The 15277-nt window shown below is 47.0% G+C and overlaps 2 protein-coding genes across 3 annotated transcripts in view; one reads left to right on the top strand and one right to left on the bottom strand.

Moving 5' to 3' along the window:
- Nucleotides 1–3458, top strand: part of plpp2a (phospholipid phosphatase 2a) — a 15032-nt gene extending 11574 nt beyond the window's left edge. The window contains exons 5-6 of the mRNA XM_076981260.1: nt 624–800; nt 897–3458. Coding sequence (XP_076837375.1) covers nt 624–800; nt 897–1046 — 327 coding nt within the window. The 3' untranslated portion in view covers nt 1047–3458. The remainder of the gene's footprint in view (nt 1–623; nt 801–896) is intronic.
- tle2c (TLE family member 2, transcriptional corepressor c) overlaps nt 1922–15277 on the bottom strand; it is a 20712-nt gene continuing 7356 nt past the window's right edge. Inside the window, exons 2-14 of one of the 2 annotated variants that reach the window (XM_076981259.1) lie at nt 13817–13920; nt 12944–13007; nt 12353–12397; nt 10801–10863; nt 9460–9534; nt 8947–9118; nt 8659–8675; nt 8030–8164; nt 7067–7114; nt 6486–6641; nt 5831–5962; nt 5428–5747; nt 1922–5199 (exon numbers count right to left, since the gene is read on the bottom strand). In XM_076981259.1, coding sequence (XP_076837374.1) covers nt 5831–5962; nt 6486–6641; nt 7067–7114; nt 8030–8164; nt 8659–8675; nt 8947–9118; nt 9460–9534; nt 10801–10863; nt 12353–12397; nt 12944–13007; nt 13817–13920 — 1011 coding nt within the window. In that variant the 3' untranslated portion in view covers nt 1922–5199; nt 5428–5747. Of the gene's footprint in view, nt 5200–5427; nt 5748–5830; nt 5963–6485; nt 6642–7066; nt 7115–8029; nt 8165–8658; nt 8676–8946; nt 9125–9459; nt 9535–10800; nt 10864–12352; nt 12398–12943; nt 13008–13816; nt 13921–15277 lie in introns of both variants that reach the window. The other variant, XM_076981258.1, reaches the window with a different exon arrangement.

Genomic DNA, 15277 nt, shown 5'->3' with positions numbered 1-15277 from the left:
TGTTGCACGTGTCGTGCCCAGACATGCTAACAACATGACATTGCCGCTCACACCTATGCAAGCCAGTAGAGTTTGTTGACTTGGTTTAATTAAGAGATTCAAGAATGCAGGAAGTTTGGTATTGGATTTCAGTGTAGATGTGAAAACATCTTTTTTTTTGTGCACTACCATCCAAGAGTCTTTTTCACAGAGACTTGATCAGAAAATGCTTAAGATCTGGTGAAGTTGGGGCTTGATTGATATCTTTAAGTAAATCTTTTGGGTTTGGATAAGTCTGATAACTATGTTGGATAAATCTGATAACCATAACTTGGGTTCACTGCTGACACAAATATGTTGAGTCTGGGGAAGGTGTACACATTTAGTTTGAGTTTAAAGGTTAGGACAGTGGTTCCCAAAGTGGGGGGCGCACCCCCTAGGTGGGGCGCGGAGCTATTGCAGGGGGGGTGCGGAGCTTGGAAATAAAACATGTGCACATGTGTCAATATGGGGGGGAAGGGGTGTAGGGGGGGCGCAAAAATATTCTCATCTACTAAAGGGGGGCACGGCAGAAAACGTTTGGGAACCACTGGGTTAGGACATCTGTTTTTTGATCATGGATCTTTCTCTGGGTCTCTCTGCAGTTATATGTGCATGCGCGCATGGCATTCAAGTGGGCACGTCTCCTCCGTCCCACAATCCAGTTCTTCTTGGTGGCCTTTGCGATTTACGTGGGCTACACGCGCGTTTCTGACTACAAACACCACTGGAGTGACGTACTTGTGGGCCTCCTCCAGGGGGCGCTCATTGCCATCCTTAATGTAAGTGCTTTTTCATTCTCACATTGACCAGCATGTTAGTATCTCCCAGAAGGTGTCATTCTCATGGGTCTGAAGATGTTTTTAAATGCCGCACAGGTGCGCTACGTCTCCGACTTCTTCAAGGATCGTCCCCCGCTCTGCCAGGAAGGTGGCGCTGTGGAGTGCGAGCAGAGGGAGTGCAAGCCTAGGCTACAGGTGGCAGAGGCACAGAGGAGTAACCATTACAACTTCCCCGGGACAGTATGAGTGACCTTTAACCCTTGACCTTTAGGCTGGTGTGTGTGCGCCAGGTGCACCCCCCCCAACTCTAACCACTGGACACACTGTGGCACTGCTCACTGATATAAACCCCCTGCTGTCCCCACCATGACCAACCCGAACCCCAGAGGTGGGAACTCCGCTACATTCACCACCCAAAACGGAGGGGCACTGACTACCTTCTTATCTCCTCATGTGGACATGCTCCTCTCTGGGTTCCTGTGTATGTCCGTGTGTGATTGTGTGTGGGCTTACATGCAATATTTCCACATTTTATCCTTACTGTCGTGGCTCCGACATATTTATATATTTTTTTGTTTTTACGTATTGCGATTGCTAATCAGCTCTCGTACAGTAGGCAATCGGGCAAAATGGTAACAGATTACGCCTTAAACTCCTGATTACTCACCCGGGTTAAAGAATGGGAGGAAATGAGCTTAGAAATAGTTCAAGTCTGGAGTTGATTGCACGTCACTGTTGAAATTCAGTAAAGTCATAAAGTGATTCGCGTATTCTCAAGGTGTGTGTGGGTGAGCCGACCCCTTGACCCCCTACACGTGGGAGTCTGCTATCTCATTTTTTTTTATTGTTTAACAGATCATTGCAAGTTATTAGAAAGACTATATCATGTGACAGATGCTTAATCTTTTTTTACTTGTATTTGGAAATTGTCTTGGTGAAATTATATGGCAGTAATGTTATATTATTCCCTCAACGCATCCTTTGAAGGATTTCATAGGTGGACTGCATATTTTACCTGATTTTTATGGGGGATATGTAACCCCCCCAGCGAATACCACTAGCTGACTATGGCGTGTATGTTGGCCTATTACATTTACCTTCTGTTCGTTTTTTAAAAAATGTGATTTTAGGGCCAGTCCGAGATTTCACTCAAAATCTCAAGCGTAAAGCTGAACGACGGGTTGACTACTGTTGCCTTGTCCTCCCTGCCAATGAACCAGTCTTGGGTAAATAACGAGTTTGGCTGGAGGAGAGTTGTGCACAGGCAATAAGCAACACGCCAACCGGGATTAGAGAGGCTGTGGTACTGTGTTCGTGAAGATCCGCGGTGCTCTGAAGGTTTTGGCAACGGTGATGGCTGGACGTTGGGACAATATTACTGATTCTTGTCTGTGCCTTGTTAGGAACATCAAAAATATAGTAGTTAATGTATTTTAATATCATAGTTAAACATGGAAAATGTCAGTATTTGTTTTTGTATACAGTTCTCTCAGTGTAGTAAACGCTTTCTTGACTGTTGGTGTATAACGACTGACGCAGGCTGCATCCGAACTTAACCCGACTTCCCCTGCATAACTCTCTGCAGTCTTCATCATCAAGGATGAAGTCGTGGAAACTTATCTTATTTATCGTTACTTATCGTTATTGCTTGGGCACACAAACGTGCCTAGGGGGGAAAAGGGATGTTCACCGCTCGACTGCCTTAAACCAGCCAGCGAGTGCTGCTACCAGCCGCACATTTCACCGATGATGCTTAATTTGCAATATTTTAATGGACTATATTTATTCAACGTGTGACTTTTTCAGACTATATTTTTTCTCTCTACACCAAACAGAGACTCTCTGTCCCTTTGGCCAGGGAGCTCTAGCCAAAAGGCCTTAAAATAGCAGGACCTGGCACGGGTGCGATGCTTATATTCTGCAATTTTATTAGCATCATTTCCTAAATCGAATGTGAAGAATATTTGCATATTCACAACACATTAGTTATACTTGTCCAGCTTTTTAAAAACTATGCTATTCCTGTTAACGCTGATTGATGAACATCGACTGTTTCAAATAAGTCTTGCAAAAGTGTCAAGAACTCCAATTCTTTTCTTCACGATTGGTAGGTAAATTCAGCACAGTAATATATTATTTTGCAATATCTCTCCTGAGCCCTGAATATTATGGTATAAGTACATCAACTTATGGTATAGGTTATTGTGGACTATTACTTCAGTCCTACATTTCTATATCATTTTCTTTAAGATGCCACATACATAAATAAGCAAAGCGAGAAATTCCACTTCCTGTTATATTTATGAATTTGTGGTCAAATATTAGTTCCTTAAAACAAGCAAACGACGTAGAACCAGTCACGAAGCAGTGCGAATTTAATGGATAGAGGATTTTTTTTTTTTTTTTTTTTTACTTTTTAGTTTCTGAAAAATGTGAGTCAACGCACTAGTGTTCAGCTACATTGAACCTTACGTTTGTGTGTTTGAACCCAAGTGCCCACAGACGCCCGTCTCACTGTGGGGCAGGTGGTCTGGATTAGTGCTACTGTCTCTACCCAGTCTTTGATTGTATATCTAATTGCACACATAGTTTTACAGATATGATTTTTTTAATGCATTGTCTAAAACTACTGTTGATTAATAAAGTCGTTAAACTCTTGCCGCTGTCTTTATTTTCTGACTTGGGGGGGGGGGGGGGGGACATTGCATAGGAAGAACTTGTATGCTTATGTATGTAAAGATATGAAAATTGTAAATAGTTTATTGTACTAAAACACACTTTTGCATATGTAGCAAGATACACTATGAGAAAACTACATTTTCTAGTCAAGGTTGCATGTAGCTAACAAAAGAAATAGACTGTGTGCAAGCGTTAACCTCACACCGTTTCATAAAATGAGCAGACAGCGTTTTGATAAAAGCCATGTGGTCACAGACTGAAACCCGAAGCTCTTGCTGACATCGTACTGCAGGAACAGAATGGAGTCTGTTTTGATGACTGAAACACGTCACCTGGTTGCATGACCCAAGCGTGTGAAATGTTGACTTTTTGAAGGAAAGACAACTGCTTGCTGCCTGTTTTGCTTACAGAGTGAGTGTGTAAAACGTTGCCTTATCTAGTATGTTTAAATATTAGAGCTGAGACCACGCTTTTCCTGTCCTTGTCCACTTTTGCTCTTGCTGGGCATAAATGTGTGTTTTTTAAATATTTTATTTTATTATTTTGACATATTGAGTGCATGTATGGCTGACTATTGTGCGTGCGTGTGTGTGTGTGTGTGTGTGTGTGTGTGTGTGCATGCGTGGAGTCTGACCCATCTGTGACGTATGACATCCTCTAACACAAAGACACTATTGGTGATCAGTTCTCATATAAACAATCTCTGTATTCTACAGCTCAGTAACTCTATACATTGTCAAAATAAATTGAAGTCTGTTCCAGTGTGGAAGACACATTTTGTTGTTGCTGAATCTGTGCTGGTTATCCTGGTAGCTTCTTTCAAGCTAATGAATGAGGCCCCTGTGACTACAATGTTGTCCTAAACGACCACAGTCGATATTCTTCCCTACAAGCAATATATGCCATTCAACTCATGATGGTTTTCATAACTGATAACGAAATGGGACTGTTCTGTGTGGAGTGACGCTAAACGGTATACCATGCTCGATAATCACAGCTAAGAAACGTTTCAAACCTTCTCCGTTAGTTGGCTAGGTTTGACATTACTGCCCCCTAGTGGGAACCACTGGTAGGTTGCGTATGCTATTCACGTCAGCATGCCAAACATATTATGACTACTCTTTGCTTCTGAAATGCCTAGCAACTACTAAGCAAATTGGTAAGTAAGACTAATTCGCGTTAGTTGTACAGTAATAAACAGCCTCCACAGGTTGTATATAACAGTATAGAAAGCTGTTGGTTATCCACCAGTTAAAGGAGGTAGAATACAGGAGAAAACATGACCATTACTGGTTGTAATAGCGGCGAAAAGTCAGAGCGAGGCGGCTGATCTGAAGGGAGACTTTTCCGAGATTAGCAAAAATGACTGCAGGTACAAAACAATATCAAAGTCCTAACACGGAGTTACCGTCGGACTGCCTGTTAAGAGTGTCACTTCAGGGTGCTGGTACTGTTTAAAAGGCCAGAGCGTTGGAGACTGCGTGTCCAGGGAGTAGAGGCACTTTGCTCAAGGACTCCAGGGGCTACAGCCGGTCCACTGCGCTGACCCTGGAGGTGCGGTGCCCTCGTGGGTGCCCTAAACGGTGGACAAGGGGCTACACACAGCCCGTCTCCTGTCTCCAAAGTCCAGTTCTCACACACACACACACACACACACACACACGTCCTCGCTCCGGCACCGTGTAAGAGGTCCGTTTGGTTGTTCCAACTTCCTTCACCACTATCGTACGTGGGAGAAAAGCAACACAAAGAAAAGCAAAATGTTATAAATGAAAATGTAAAAGTACATTTAACGCACAATGTCAACAAATAATGTCATTAATTGCTAGTGAAATGTGTTGCTTTACTAATCAAATACATTATCTGTCTAGATATAAATGTAAATAACTACCCAAGAGAATTGTTATGTAATAATAATATAATTGCCATAATATTTATAGCAACCCACCAGAATGCTCAGCTTTGCCACATCATTCCAGCAGCCTGATTGGCCGACAGACCTGTCAGTCACCGTAACAGCTGATTGATTGGCTTATGAAGCTGTGCAGCAGAGGCGGAGCTGCAGTGTGGGGCGAGGATGCCAGGAAGCTCGCCGTGCGGCTCTGAGAGTCCGTGGGCGTACGCCGGGTTCCCACACGAGGCACGTGGTCCCCGGGCCCATTGTATTGTGGGTCGGCGCCACTGCATGCTGGGTAGGGTGGGCGGGGATAGGGGGAAGGGGGGGCGTGTCGTCTCCCACCAGTGTCACTCCACAGAGTGGAGCGGATCCTGACAGAACAGAGAAAGGAGAGGTGTCATGACCGAGCTGTGAGGAGAGAGGGGAGGAGCGACCCCGCGGAGGTGTGGCTCACCTAGTGCTGGACAGGAGGAGAGGGGGCGCGTGCAGGGGAGGCGCGAGGGTGGCCAGTAGGGGGCGCTGGACTGGAGGACGGGCTCAGAGCACCGCGCGAGGGAGAGCGAGAAGGGGAGTGCGTTTTCTCCTCCTGGAAAGGCCAAAGATGGAGAGCATGAACTGACGGAGTCTAGAAACAACGGATCCGGTTCCGCTGGGCTCCACAGACGTCCACACGTTCACCCACATACACACACATTAGGAAACACACCCAGTACTGTGGTGTACAGGTTACACAACAGACATAAAGCATATGTGCTTTTACTCGGAGTGAGTGGACCACAGAGCTGCAGTCTAAACCGCGGAGGCAGGTGTCTAAGCCTCGGGCTCTATATTTGCATACGACTGCACAGCAACAGCCGTGTAATCCAATCCAAGGCCCGGTTAGACCATCAGTTCCGCCCTCAACGCACGATTATTCCGGCAGTGTTTCGTCTTCTGTGAAACTGCATAATGCACGATGTATTCGTCCTACAGTCTGCAGGGCGCAGACGGCGTGATGCGGACACCCGTGGGCAACCTCCCCCGGTGGCCTTGCCGTGGGCGTGGGGTGACGTAGCAAACGGGTGTAGCGGCCTGAGCGTATGCGCGTGGGTGTAGGGTGAGGCGGGTACCTGGGGCGGAGTCCTGCGTCGCCCGGGCGTGCGTGGGTGGGTATAGGGCGAGGCGGGCGAGGGCGCCTCTCTGGACGGGCTCCTTCGCAGGACCGGCGAGCCGTCCAGTCCGTTTCCGTCCAGCGGCCGGGCGATGTTACCCACGGGGGACGCGCTCTTCCAGGACAGCACACAGTAAAACCACATGAACCACAAAGCAAACTGCGGCAAAGCCGAACGCCTTCCAAACACCACCAAAGCTACTCCTCGGTTTTTTTTAAAAAAGGGGGGAGAAATGATAAAACGTAAAGTGGTGACACTTCAAGCGTGACACTAAAGAGGAGCCTCACTGCGGGACTCGCTAGCAATGAAGAACAAAGCTGTAAACGTCACAAATCTGGAAAACAACACTACAAAGATGTTTTCTGAAGCCCGAGACCAACTCTATTTCATCTGTGCCTGAGAGACATCACTGCACCACTCTGCAGCTGTTTGAGGAACAGTGAGACCCCACCAGCTGGAGAAACTCCTGCAGACACAGACCGAGACTGCTGAGGTCAGGACCGGGACGGAGAGAGCACGGCAGAAGACTCAGGCCACACCTCTTTATGGGCGTCGCCTCTCAGGCTGTTCTTGTTCACCTCGCTGTCCTGTGGGAAGACACACCAAATACCATCAGGTGTCCATGCTAGGACCACCTTGTCATGCAGAGATTACATAACATTTGGCAATCACTTTGATCCAAAGTAACTTAAAGCTGTGACAATTTGAGTAACTGAGAGTTAATGGCCCCGATGTTGATATAAACAGTGAAAACCTCAGTAGTGACTCAAACACTGTAGCACTAAAAATGTTTAAAAAGTCTAAAATGCCTTCTACAGGATTTCAAATAAGACCAGACATGCTAAAACCACAGGCTGCTTTGGGTCTCAGAGGCTGCAAACGGACGTCTGTGGATCATGACACGTTCGAAGACCTCAGATCTGAACTCCCGATCTGGGACTGTCGTCTCGGACGGCGTAATTGCGTTGATGACATAAACACATGTCTACTGAGGCTGCACCACTCATCACTCCATCAGGATCTGAGAGCCCCTCCCACACCTGACAGTTCAGCACACAGCAACAGCGCCCCCAGCAGTCAGATGAGCAACATGTGCGCTCAATTACAATGACTGTAAAATTCAACACGGAACATTGCGGGCACTGCGGTAAAAGTAAATTTTTTTTAACTTGATAATTTACTCGAATAAGAGTACAAAATACCTTCTTTGAAACCAACTCATAAAAGAACAACTTGTTCAAAGAGTCATTTAAGTAAATAAAACGAAGTAAATGTAGCGTGTTGCCAACCCCCTCCAGCATGACACAACACACAAGCTCTCACAGGGCAGTAAATACCGTGTAGAGCAATTAAAGTCCTACTTTCCCAGACAGGAAAAATGTCTAATCATGGACAAATGGATGAATCACAGCCATTTACCTCAGGATGTGGCAGGATGTGTGTGTGTGTGTGTGTGTGTGTGTGTGTGTGCGCGCGCGTGTGTGTGTGTGTGTGTGTCTTACTCGGGGGGTTGGAACCTGGGTTTTCTCCTCCACGCTGCTCCTCTTGCTGTCTGTCTCAGGCTCGGTGGGACAGGCCAGAGACGAAGACAGACGCTGTCCCAACGGCTGACTCATCAAAGCAGCGTCTGGGAAACTCTGTCAGAAACAGCACAAGGATACACACACACACACACACACACTGCTTACAGCGTCCACACAGCACACAGACACACACACACACACACGCCCTACGCCGTACACGCTACCACAGCACAAGGATGTGAACTAGGTGTGTGATGTGTTGCGGAGCACAGAGTCAACCACCTCGTTTTAGTCCAACAGCGAGAGGAACACTGGAGATAAACAAAGAACATATCTCCAGTGTAGCTCTGACGGAAGAGGAACTGTGTAGTGCCTACGAGCTGATGGTCTCATAGGAGGACCAGGCTTAATGCTCAAAACACCCCCAACACCCCAACCCCCCATCCCGCACACACATACACACACAACGGGCAATAGCAGGCTGAAGACTGGCCTTACACGGGCCAGGTCACATGACACAGAGTTTATTTGAGCCAAACACTCCCTAATGGAAATCATTAGTCTCTGCTCGGAGACACACACACACACGGACATGCAGGGAGACTCACCCTGTGTGGGGCGCCATCTAGAACAATACAGAGAGATTAAGAGAAATTTCAGGTCATTATAACACACACTCCCACCCCCCCCCCCCCCCCCCCCCCCCCCCCCCAAACAGACACACAGAGGTTCAATCCCCAACTGGCCAAGTGGTCAACACTTAACCAATAAGAACACGTGTACAAAACACCTAACACCACACTCGGCCTCCTCCGTGACGTGACTGGAGTCCCTATATTGCTCTGGATAAGAAGGTCTTGCAGGTATCTGCTGCGTAAAGTAGCTGCTCTCTTTACCTCTGGGGTCCACAGACTCAGGGCGGGTGATGTCATCTTTGGGCGGGAGGTGCGGCGGAAAGGGGAACGCCCCTGGCAGGGCCACAAGCCCCGCCCCCGTGCTAAGAGCCAAGCCAGAGGGGTGTGGTGTCAGCGGGAAGGCAGAGGCATGCTGGGAAAGATGCTGTAGTTGCTGTTGCTGAGAGAGAGACAGACAGACAGAGTCAGAGAGACAGACAGAGAGAGAGAGAGAGAGAGAGAGAGAGACAGACAGAGAGACAGACAGGGAGACAGACAGAGAGATAAGTGTGGATGTATACATGGGTCTCAGTGAGCATACATGTAACTGCATTTAAATCTTCATCACACTGTCCAAGTGAGCCCAAATCATTTTAGTTATTACTAAAAAATGTACATTTGTACTTACATATTATTGTTAATAAAAAATAATTTATTTAGCATTATTCGCATAAGTGGTCAGAGTTAAAGTACAGAAGCGTTTGGCTGGTGTAGGGGCTGAGACAGACGACTCACCCCTATGATGGCATTCAGATCCGCCATGCTGACATGTTTGGACCGCTCCACGGCCTGGGCTACCTGGTGCTGATGCTACACACACACACACACACACACACACACACACACACACACACACACACACACACAGATATTCATACCCATATGAATAAACATACATACAGTATTTGCACAGCTAGCGTGTGTCTGGGCTGAGGGTCTCTGGTGTTTGTTATGGCAGCTTTAAGGTATGTAAAATCGGTTATGGCGGCTTTAAGACGAACACACTCACTAGTCCATTATCTGTTCCTGTACCTAAGACATCCCACTGAAACATCATTACTCTGCTAGCAGGGGTAAACAAAATGAAAAAAGCCCTCCATAAGAAATCTTTAATATACCTGTACATCTGTTAATGCACATGTACACTAAAGCTGTGATAGGACATAAGACATTAACATAAAACTAGTCCAGGGGCAAAGTTGGCAATGAAAAGACAAAAGAATCATATTTCTCCTGCAGGGTTCACTGGGCATATTGGTCAAAACCACACCCCACCTCCATGTGTGTGGTTACAAAACAACAACAATAAAATAAATCTATTATTTGTTTTTTATTTTGTATGAAATATTAATAGATGGAAGAGGAAGAAACCCGGACCGGTGTTGACGACCTCTCTGGTCAATTATTCATGTCTAAGTGGTCATGAGAGGAAGAACAATTTCCATAGTAAAAAAAGCACTTTCATGTGAGGTGGGTGGAGGATGTGTGTGTGTGTGTGTGTGTGTGTGTGTGTGTGTGTGTGTGTGTGAGGTGGGTGGAGGATGGGTGTGTGTGAGCTAGATGGAGGATTTGTGTGTGTGTGTGTGTGTGTGTGTGTGTGTGAGGTGGGTGGAGGATGTGTGTGTGTGTGTGTGTGTGTGTGTGTGTGTGTGTGTGTGTGTGTGTGTGTGTGTGAGGTGGGTGGAGGATGGGTGTGTGTGAGCTAGATGGAGGATTTGTGTGTGTGTGTGTGTGTGTGTGTGAGGTGGGTGGAGGATGTGTGTGTGTGTGTGTGTGTGTGTGTGAGGTGGGTGGAGGATGGGTGTGTGTGAGCTAGATGGAGGATTTGTGTGTGTGTGTGTGTGTTGGTGTGTCTGTGTTGGTGTGTGTGTGTGAGGTGGGTGGAGGATGGGTGTGTGTGAGCTTGGTGGAGGATTTGTGTGTGTGTGTGTGTGTGTGTGTGTGTGTGTGTGTGTGTGTGTGTGTGTGTGTGTGTGTGTGTGTGTGAGCTGGGTGGAGGATGTGTGTGTGTGTGGGTCTGTGTGAGCTGGGTGGAGGATGTGTGTGTGAGTTGGGTGGCGAGATTTGCTCACACACCTCTTGGGAGAGTAGAGGGAGAATCTGGGTACATATGGCACTGAGACGCTTGACAATCTCTGCCTGAAGAGAAACACACACACACACACACACACACACACACACACACACACACACACACACACACACACACACACACACACACACACACACACACAACAGAATCAATAAACAGAATACAGGGACCATTGCCATGTACGTGTGTGTGTGTGTGTACTACAAGTGCTACTGAAGTGTCTTAGGTATGTACCTTTACTTCAATACTGCAGTACAGTGGCCACAGAAGCCCTGTGAGCACACACTGCACACCCTACAGGCTTTGGGTGTATCTGGGTGTATCTGAAGACCTCAGCGCCCCCTAGTGACGCCTCCAACACACTTCAGTTCGCTGTGTTTCAAGCCACTTACGTTGTGCACCGGTGTCTCATAGCCACACACACACACACAAACCTTTACTCAACAGTGAAAGTGAGAATTACACATGCACACAAATATGCGTGCACACACACACACAAGTTTTTCCACAGTGACCCATATACACCCCGAAGTCCAGATGGCCTAGAAAAAGCACACCTGATGTCTGGATTAGCCCACACTGTATGATCCTGTGTGTGTGTGACAAGTGTGTGTATGTGTGTGCGTGCGTGTATTTAAACCCTATGCTACTTGCTCAAATCAGGAGTTGGACGTAAGCATATAAAACACAGTTGGCCTGAGCCGTTGTGTAAGATCAACAGACCCCTGATGCTACAAACCGACACACACACACACACACACACCGCGAAAGTGAACGAACACTCTGACTGTTTTCTCGCTCTGAACACAGAACACTGAAAACTGAACACTGCCTCTTTGTTCCAGGAATATCAGACACGCAGACGGGGTGATGCCACCCTGCCAAAACGAGAGACACGTCCTTCATCGGTGACTCTTAAATGAGAGCTCGGAGTTTAGAATCAGCCCAGATCTAACACCCCTACATCAAGGCCTTCAGAAACACCTGCGCATTAGAGTCAGACTTCAATCAGACTCTACAGAGTATCAGACTTCACAGACCAGAGCTACTGGTACTGTGGAGGAATCTGTTTTATATCATTATATACTGTGAATTTGGCTTTAACTGCCAGAAAATCTAGTTTATTAAGAGGGGATACAGAGTAGTAATGGTTAGGGAAACGAAACCTATAAGAATACGTCACAATTTATAATCTGGTATAATTATCGCAGTGTGAACTCAACAGGCGTACTGCCTACGATTAAATGTGAACATAACAGGTGTAATAGCTTCGTTTAAGTGTGAACATAACAGGTGTAATAGCTTCGTTTAAGTGTGAACATAACAGGTGTAATAGCTTCGTTTAAGTGTGAACATAACAGGTGTAATAGCTTTGTTTAAGTGTGAACATAACAGGTGTAATAGCTTCGTTTAAGTGTGAACATAACAGGTGTAATAGCTTCGTTTAAGTGTGAACATAACAGGTGTAATAGCTTTGTTTAAGTGTGAACATAACAGGTGTAATAGCTTCGTTTAAGTGTGTGCAAGGTTGCTCACCTGCTTCTGCATCTCGATGTTCAATCCATACGACATCTCATAATACTGCAGAAAACACACACACATTACACATGGCAGATTTGTAGACTAGGGAAAGACATTCTCAATCATCAGTGATAAAGTAACCTGGCCTTAATTGCATTATTAGCTGTTTTCTTCCGAGAGTTTCCATTAAGGAACTGTGACTAAATGTGGTTGTGAACTGAAAGAAAAACTAGCCGAACAAGAAAGTTCTGCGTATTTCATCAATAAAGGCTGTACAACCCTACAGTATTCTCTATATTCTGATGGTCTGGGGCAGTGGAGGAGACTAGGGGACTAGTGGAGGAGACTAGGGTGTAGGGGAGGAGGCTAGGGTATAGTGGACCAGAATAGGGTGTAGTGGAAGAGGCTAGTGTATAGTGGACCAGACTAGGGTGTAGTGGAGGAGACTAGTGTATAGTGGAGGAGGCTAGGGTGTAGTGGAAGAGACAAGGGTGTAGGGGAGGAGACTAGGGATTTAGAGGAATGTAGGGAACATTTTTTACTGGTCCTTGGACTTCCTCTCCAAACTGTGTTTATGGGTAATCCAGGCAACCTATCAGCACTCACCATGACGTAATGCCTGTGCATCTCACTCTTCTCATTGGCCAGTTTCTCACATTCCAGCTTCAGACTGAGAGAGGGCACACGTAACAGAAGCGGCTGTTAGAGAAGGTCACTGGTCTCGTGGTAGAGGTTTACACGTTTAAAGAACTTATCCAGTGAAGTGAAGACTGTGAAAAATTTATCACAGGACCCTAGGACCCGGTGACATGTTGCTGTTTTTTGCTATTATACATTTATTCATAAAGAAAAGGGAACTTCTCAAACTGCTGTTTCCTTCACTACGTTCACTTTAACTGCAGGCTGAGATAACAGTCACCAGCTCATAGCTCCAGTCAGCCATAAAGCAGCTTGTTCCAGTCATCCGAGCGATCGTAGCACGCCACGTCTGACCTGACACGCTAAATCCTATTGGCTTGAGATAGGTGATCCACCCTGCATCTACGAGACAGGACGCAGCTGACAGGAAGCAGCGCTAACCGCCCAGACGCTCCCCAAACCTGCAGGACTGAAGCTCAGTCACTGTGAAGACGACGGTGTGGTCGCAGACGTGCGTGTTGGCTTTGGTGCGGCTCTACGCTAACGTTAGCGGGTTTGGCACCAGGGAGTCAGACTGAGGTCTTTGTTGTGGACGACAGTCAGTCAGCTACATAAATGTGGCACCTCACCTATAAACTAGTAAAACGAGACCAACACCATTCGTATTGTATGGGCAAAAACAAACAGGCACAATCTCTCTTTGCACAGTACAGCATAAATTAAATGAAGGACCCCACAGAATTGATCGGTGCCAATTTCACTGAAGTCATTCTGCGCTCCTAACGGTCCAGTTAGTGTTGTGGCGTTGGCTAAGCAAGCAGCGCCCCCTGCAGGACTCACCTGTGGTACTGCGCCTGGAACAGCTGGAACTCCTCTTTGATGTGGTCCAGGGTCTCCAGCACTGTGAACTTCATGCCAGCGTGGCCTGGCACAAGGGGCGGAGCCTGAGAGATGGCAGAACACAAATGGTACTGATCTGTTATAACTGCACACAGCAACTCACAGCTGCCTGTGGGCGGATCTGTGGGGGACGGATCTATAGGGGGCGTATCTGAAGGGTGGAGGATATATAGGAGGTAGATCTGTAGGGGGCGGTTCTGTAGGGTGGAAAACGTATGGAGGGTGGTTCTATAGGAGGTAGATCTATAGGGCGAAGGATCTATAGTTTGGATCTGTAGGGGTGAATCTGTAGAGGGCGGTTCTGTAGGGTGGAGGATCTATAGGAAGTAGATCTATAGGGACGGTTCTGGAGGGGGCAGTTCTGTAGGGTGGAGGATCTATAGGAGGTAGATCTATAGGGACGGTTCTGTATGGGGCTGTTCTGTAGGGTGGAGGATCTGGAGGTGGAGGATTTGGAGGGTGGAGGATCTATAGGAGGTAGAGCTACAGGGAAGGTTCTGTAGGGGGCTGTTCTGAAGGGTGGAGGATCTGGAGGGTGGAGGATCTATAAGAGGTGGATCTATAGGAGGTAGATCTATAGGGACGGTTCTGTAGGGGGCTGTTCTGTAGGGTGGAAGATCTATAAGAGGTGGATCTATAGGAGGTAGATCTATAGGGAAGGTTCTGTAGGGGGCTGTTCTGAATGGTGGAGGATCTGGAGGGTGGAGGATCTATAAGAGGTGGATCTATAGGAGGTAGATCTATAGGGACGGTTCTGTAGGGGGCTGTTCTGAATGGTGGAGTATCTGGAGGGTGGAGGATCTATAAGAGGTGGATCTATAGGAGGTAGATCTATAGGGACGGTTCTGTAGGGGGCTGTTCTGTAGGGTGGAGGATCTATAAGAGGTGGATCTATAGGAGGTAGATCTATAGGGAAGGTTCTGTAGGGGGCTGTTCTGAAGGATGGAGGATCTGGAGGGTGGAGGATCTATAAGAGGCAGATCTATAGGGACGGTTCGGTAGGGGGCTGTTCTGAAGGATGGAGGATCTGGAGGGTGGAGGATCTATAAGAGGTGGATCTATAAGAGGTGGATCTATAGGGAAGGTTCTGTAGGGGGCTGTTCTGTAGGGTGAAGGATCTATAAGAGGTGGATCTATAGGAGGTAGATCTATAGGGAAGGTTCTGTAGGGGGCTGTTCTGAATGGTGGAAGATCTGGAGGGTGGAGGATCTATAAGAGGTGGATCTATAGGAGGTAGATCTATAGGGACGGTTCTGTAGGGGGCTGTTCTGAAGGGTGGAGGATCTATAAGAGGTGGATCTATAAGAGGCGGATCTATAGGGACGGTTCTGTAGGGGGCTGTTCTGAAGGATGGAGGATCTATAAGAGGTGGATCTATAGGAGGTGGATCTATAGGGACGG

The sequence above is a fragment of the Brachyhypopomus gauderio genome, chromosome 19 (genome assembly GCF_052324685.1).
Source record: "Brachyhypopomus gauderio isolate BG-103 chromosome 19, BGAUD_0.2, whole genome shotgun sequence".
Taxonomy (NCBI): Eukaryota; Metazoa; Chordata; class Actinopteri; order Gymnotiformes; family Hypopomidae; genus Brachyhypopomus; species Brachyhypopomus gauderio.
The sequence above is the reverse complement of the archived record's forward strand: the minus strand, read 5'-3'. Positions and strand labels throughout refer to the sequence as shown.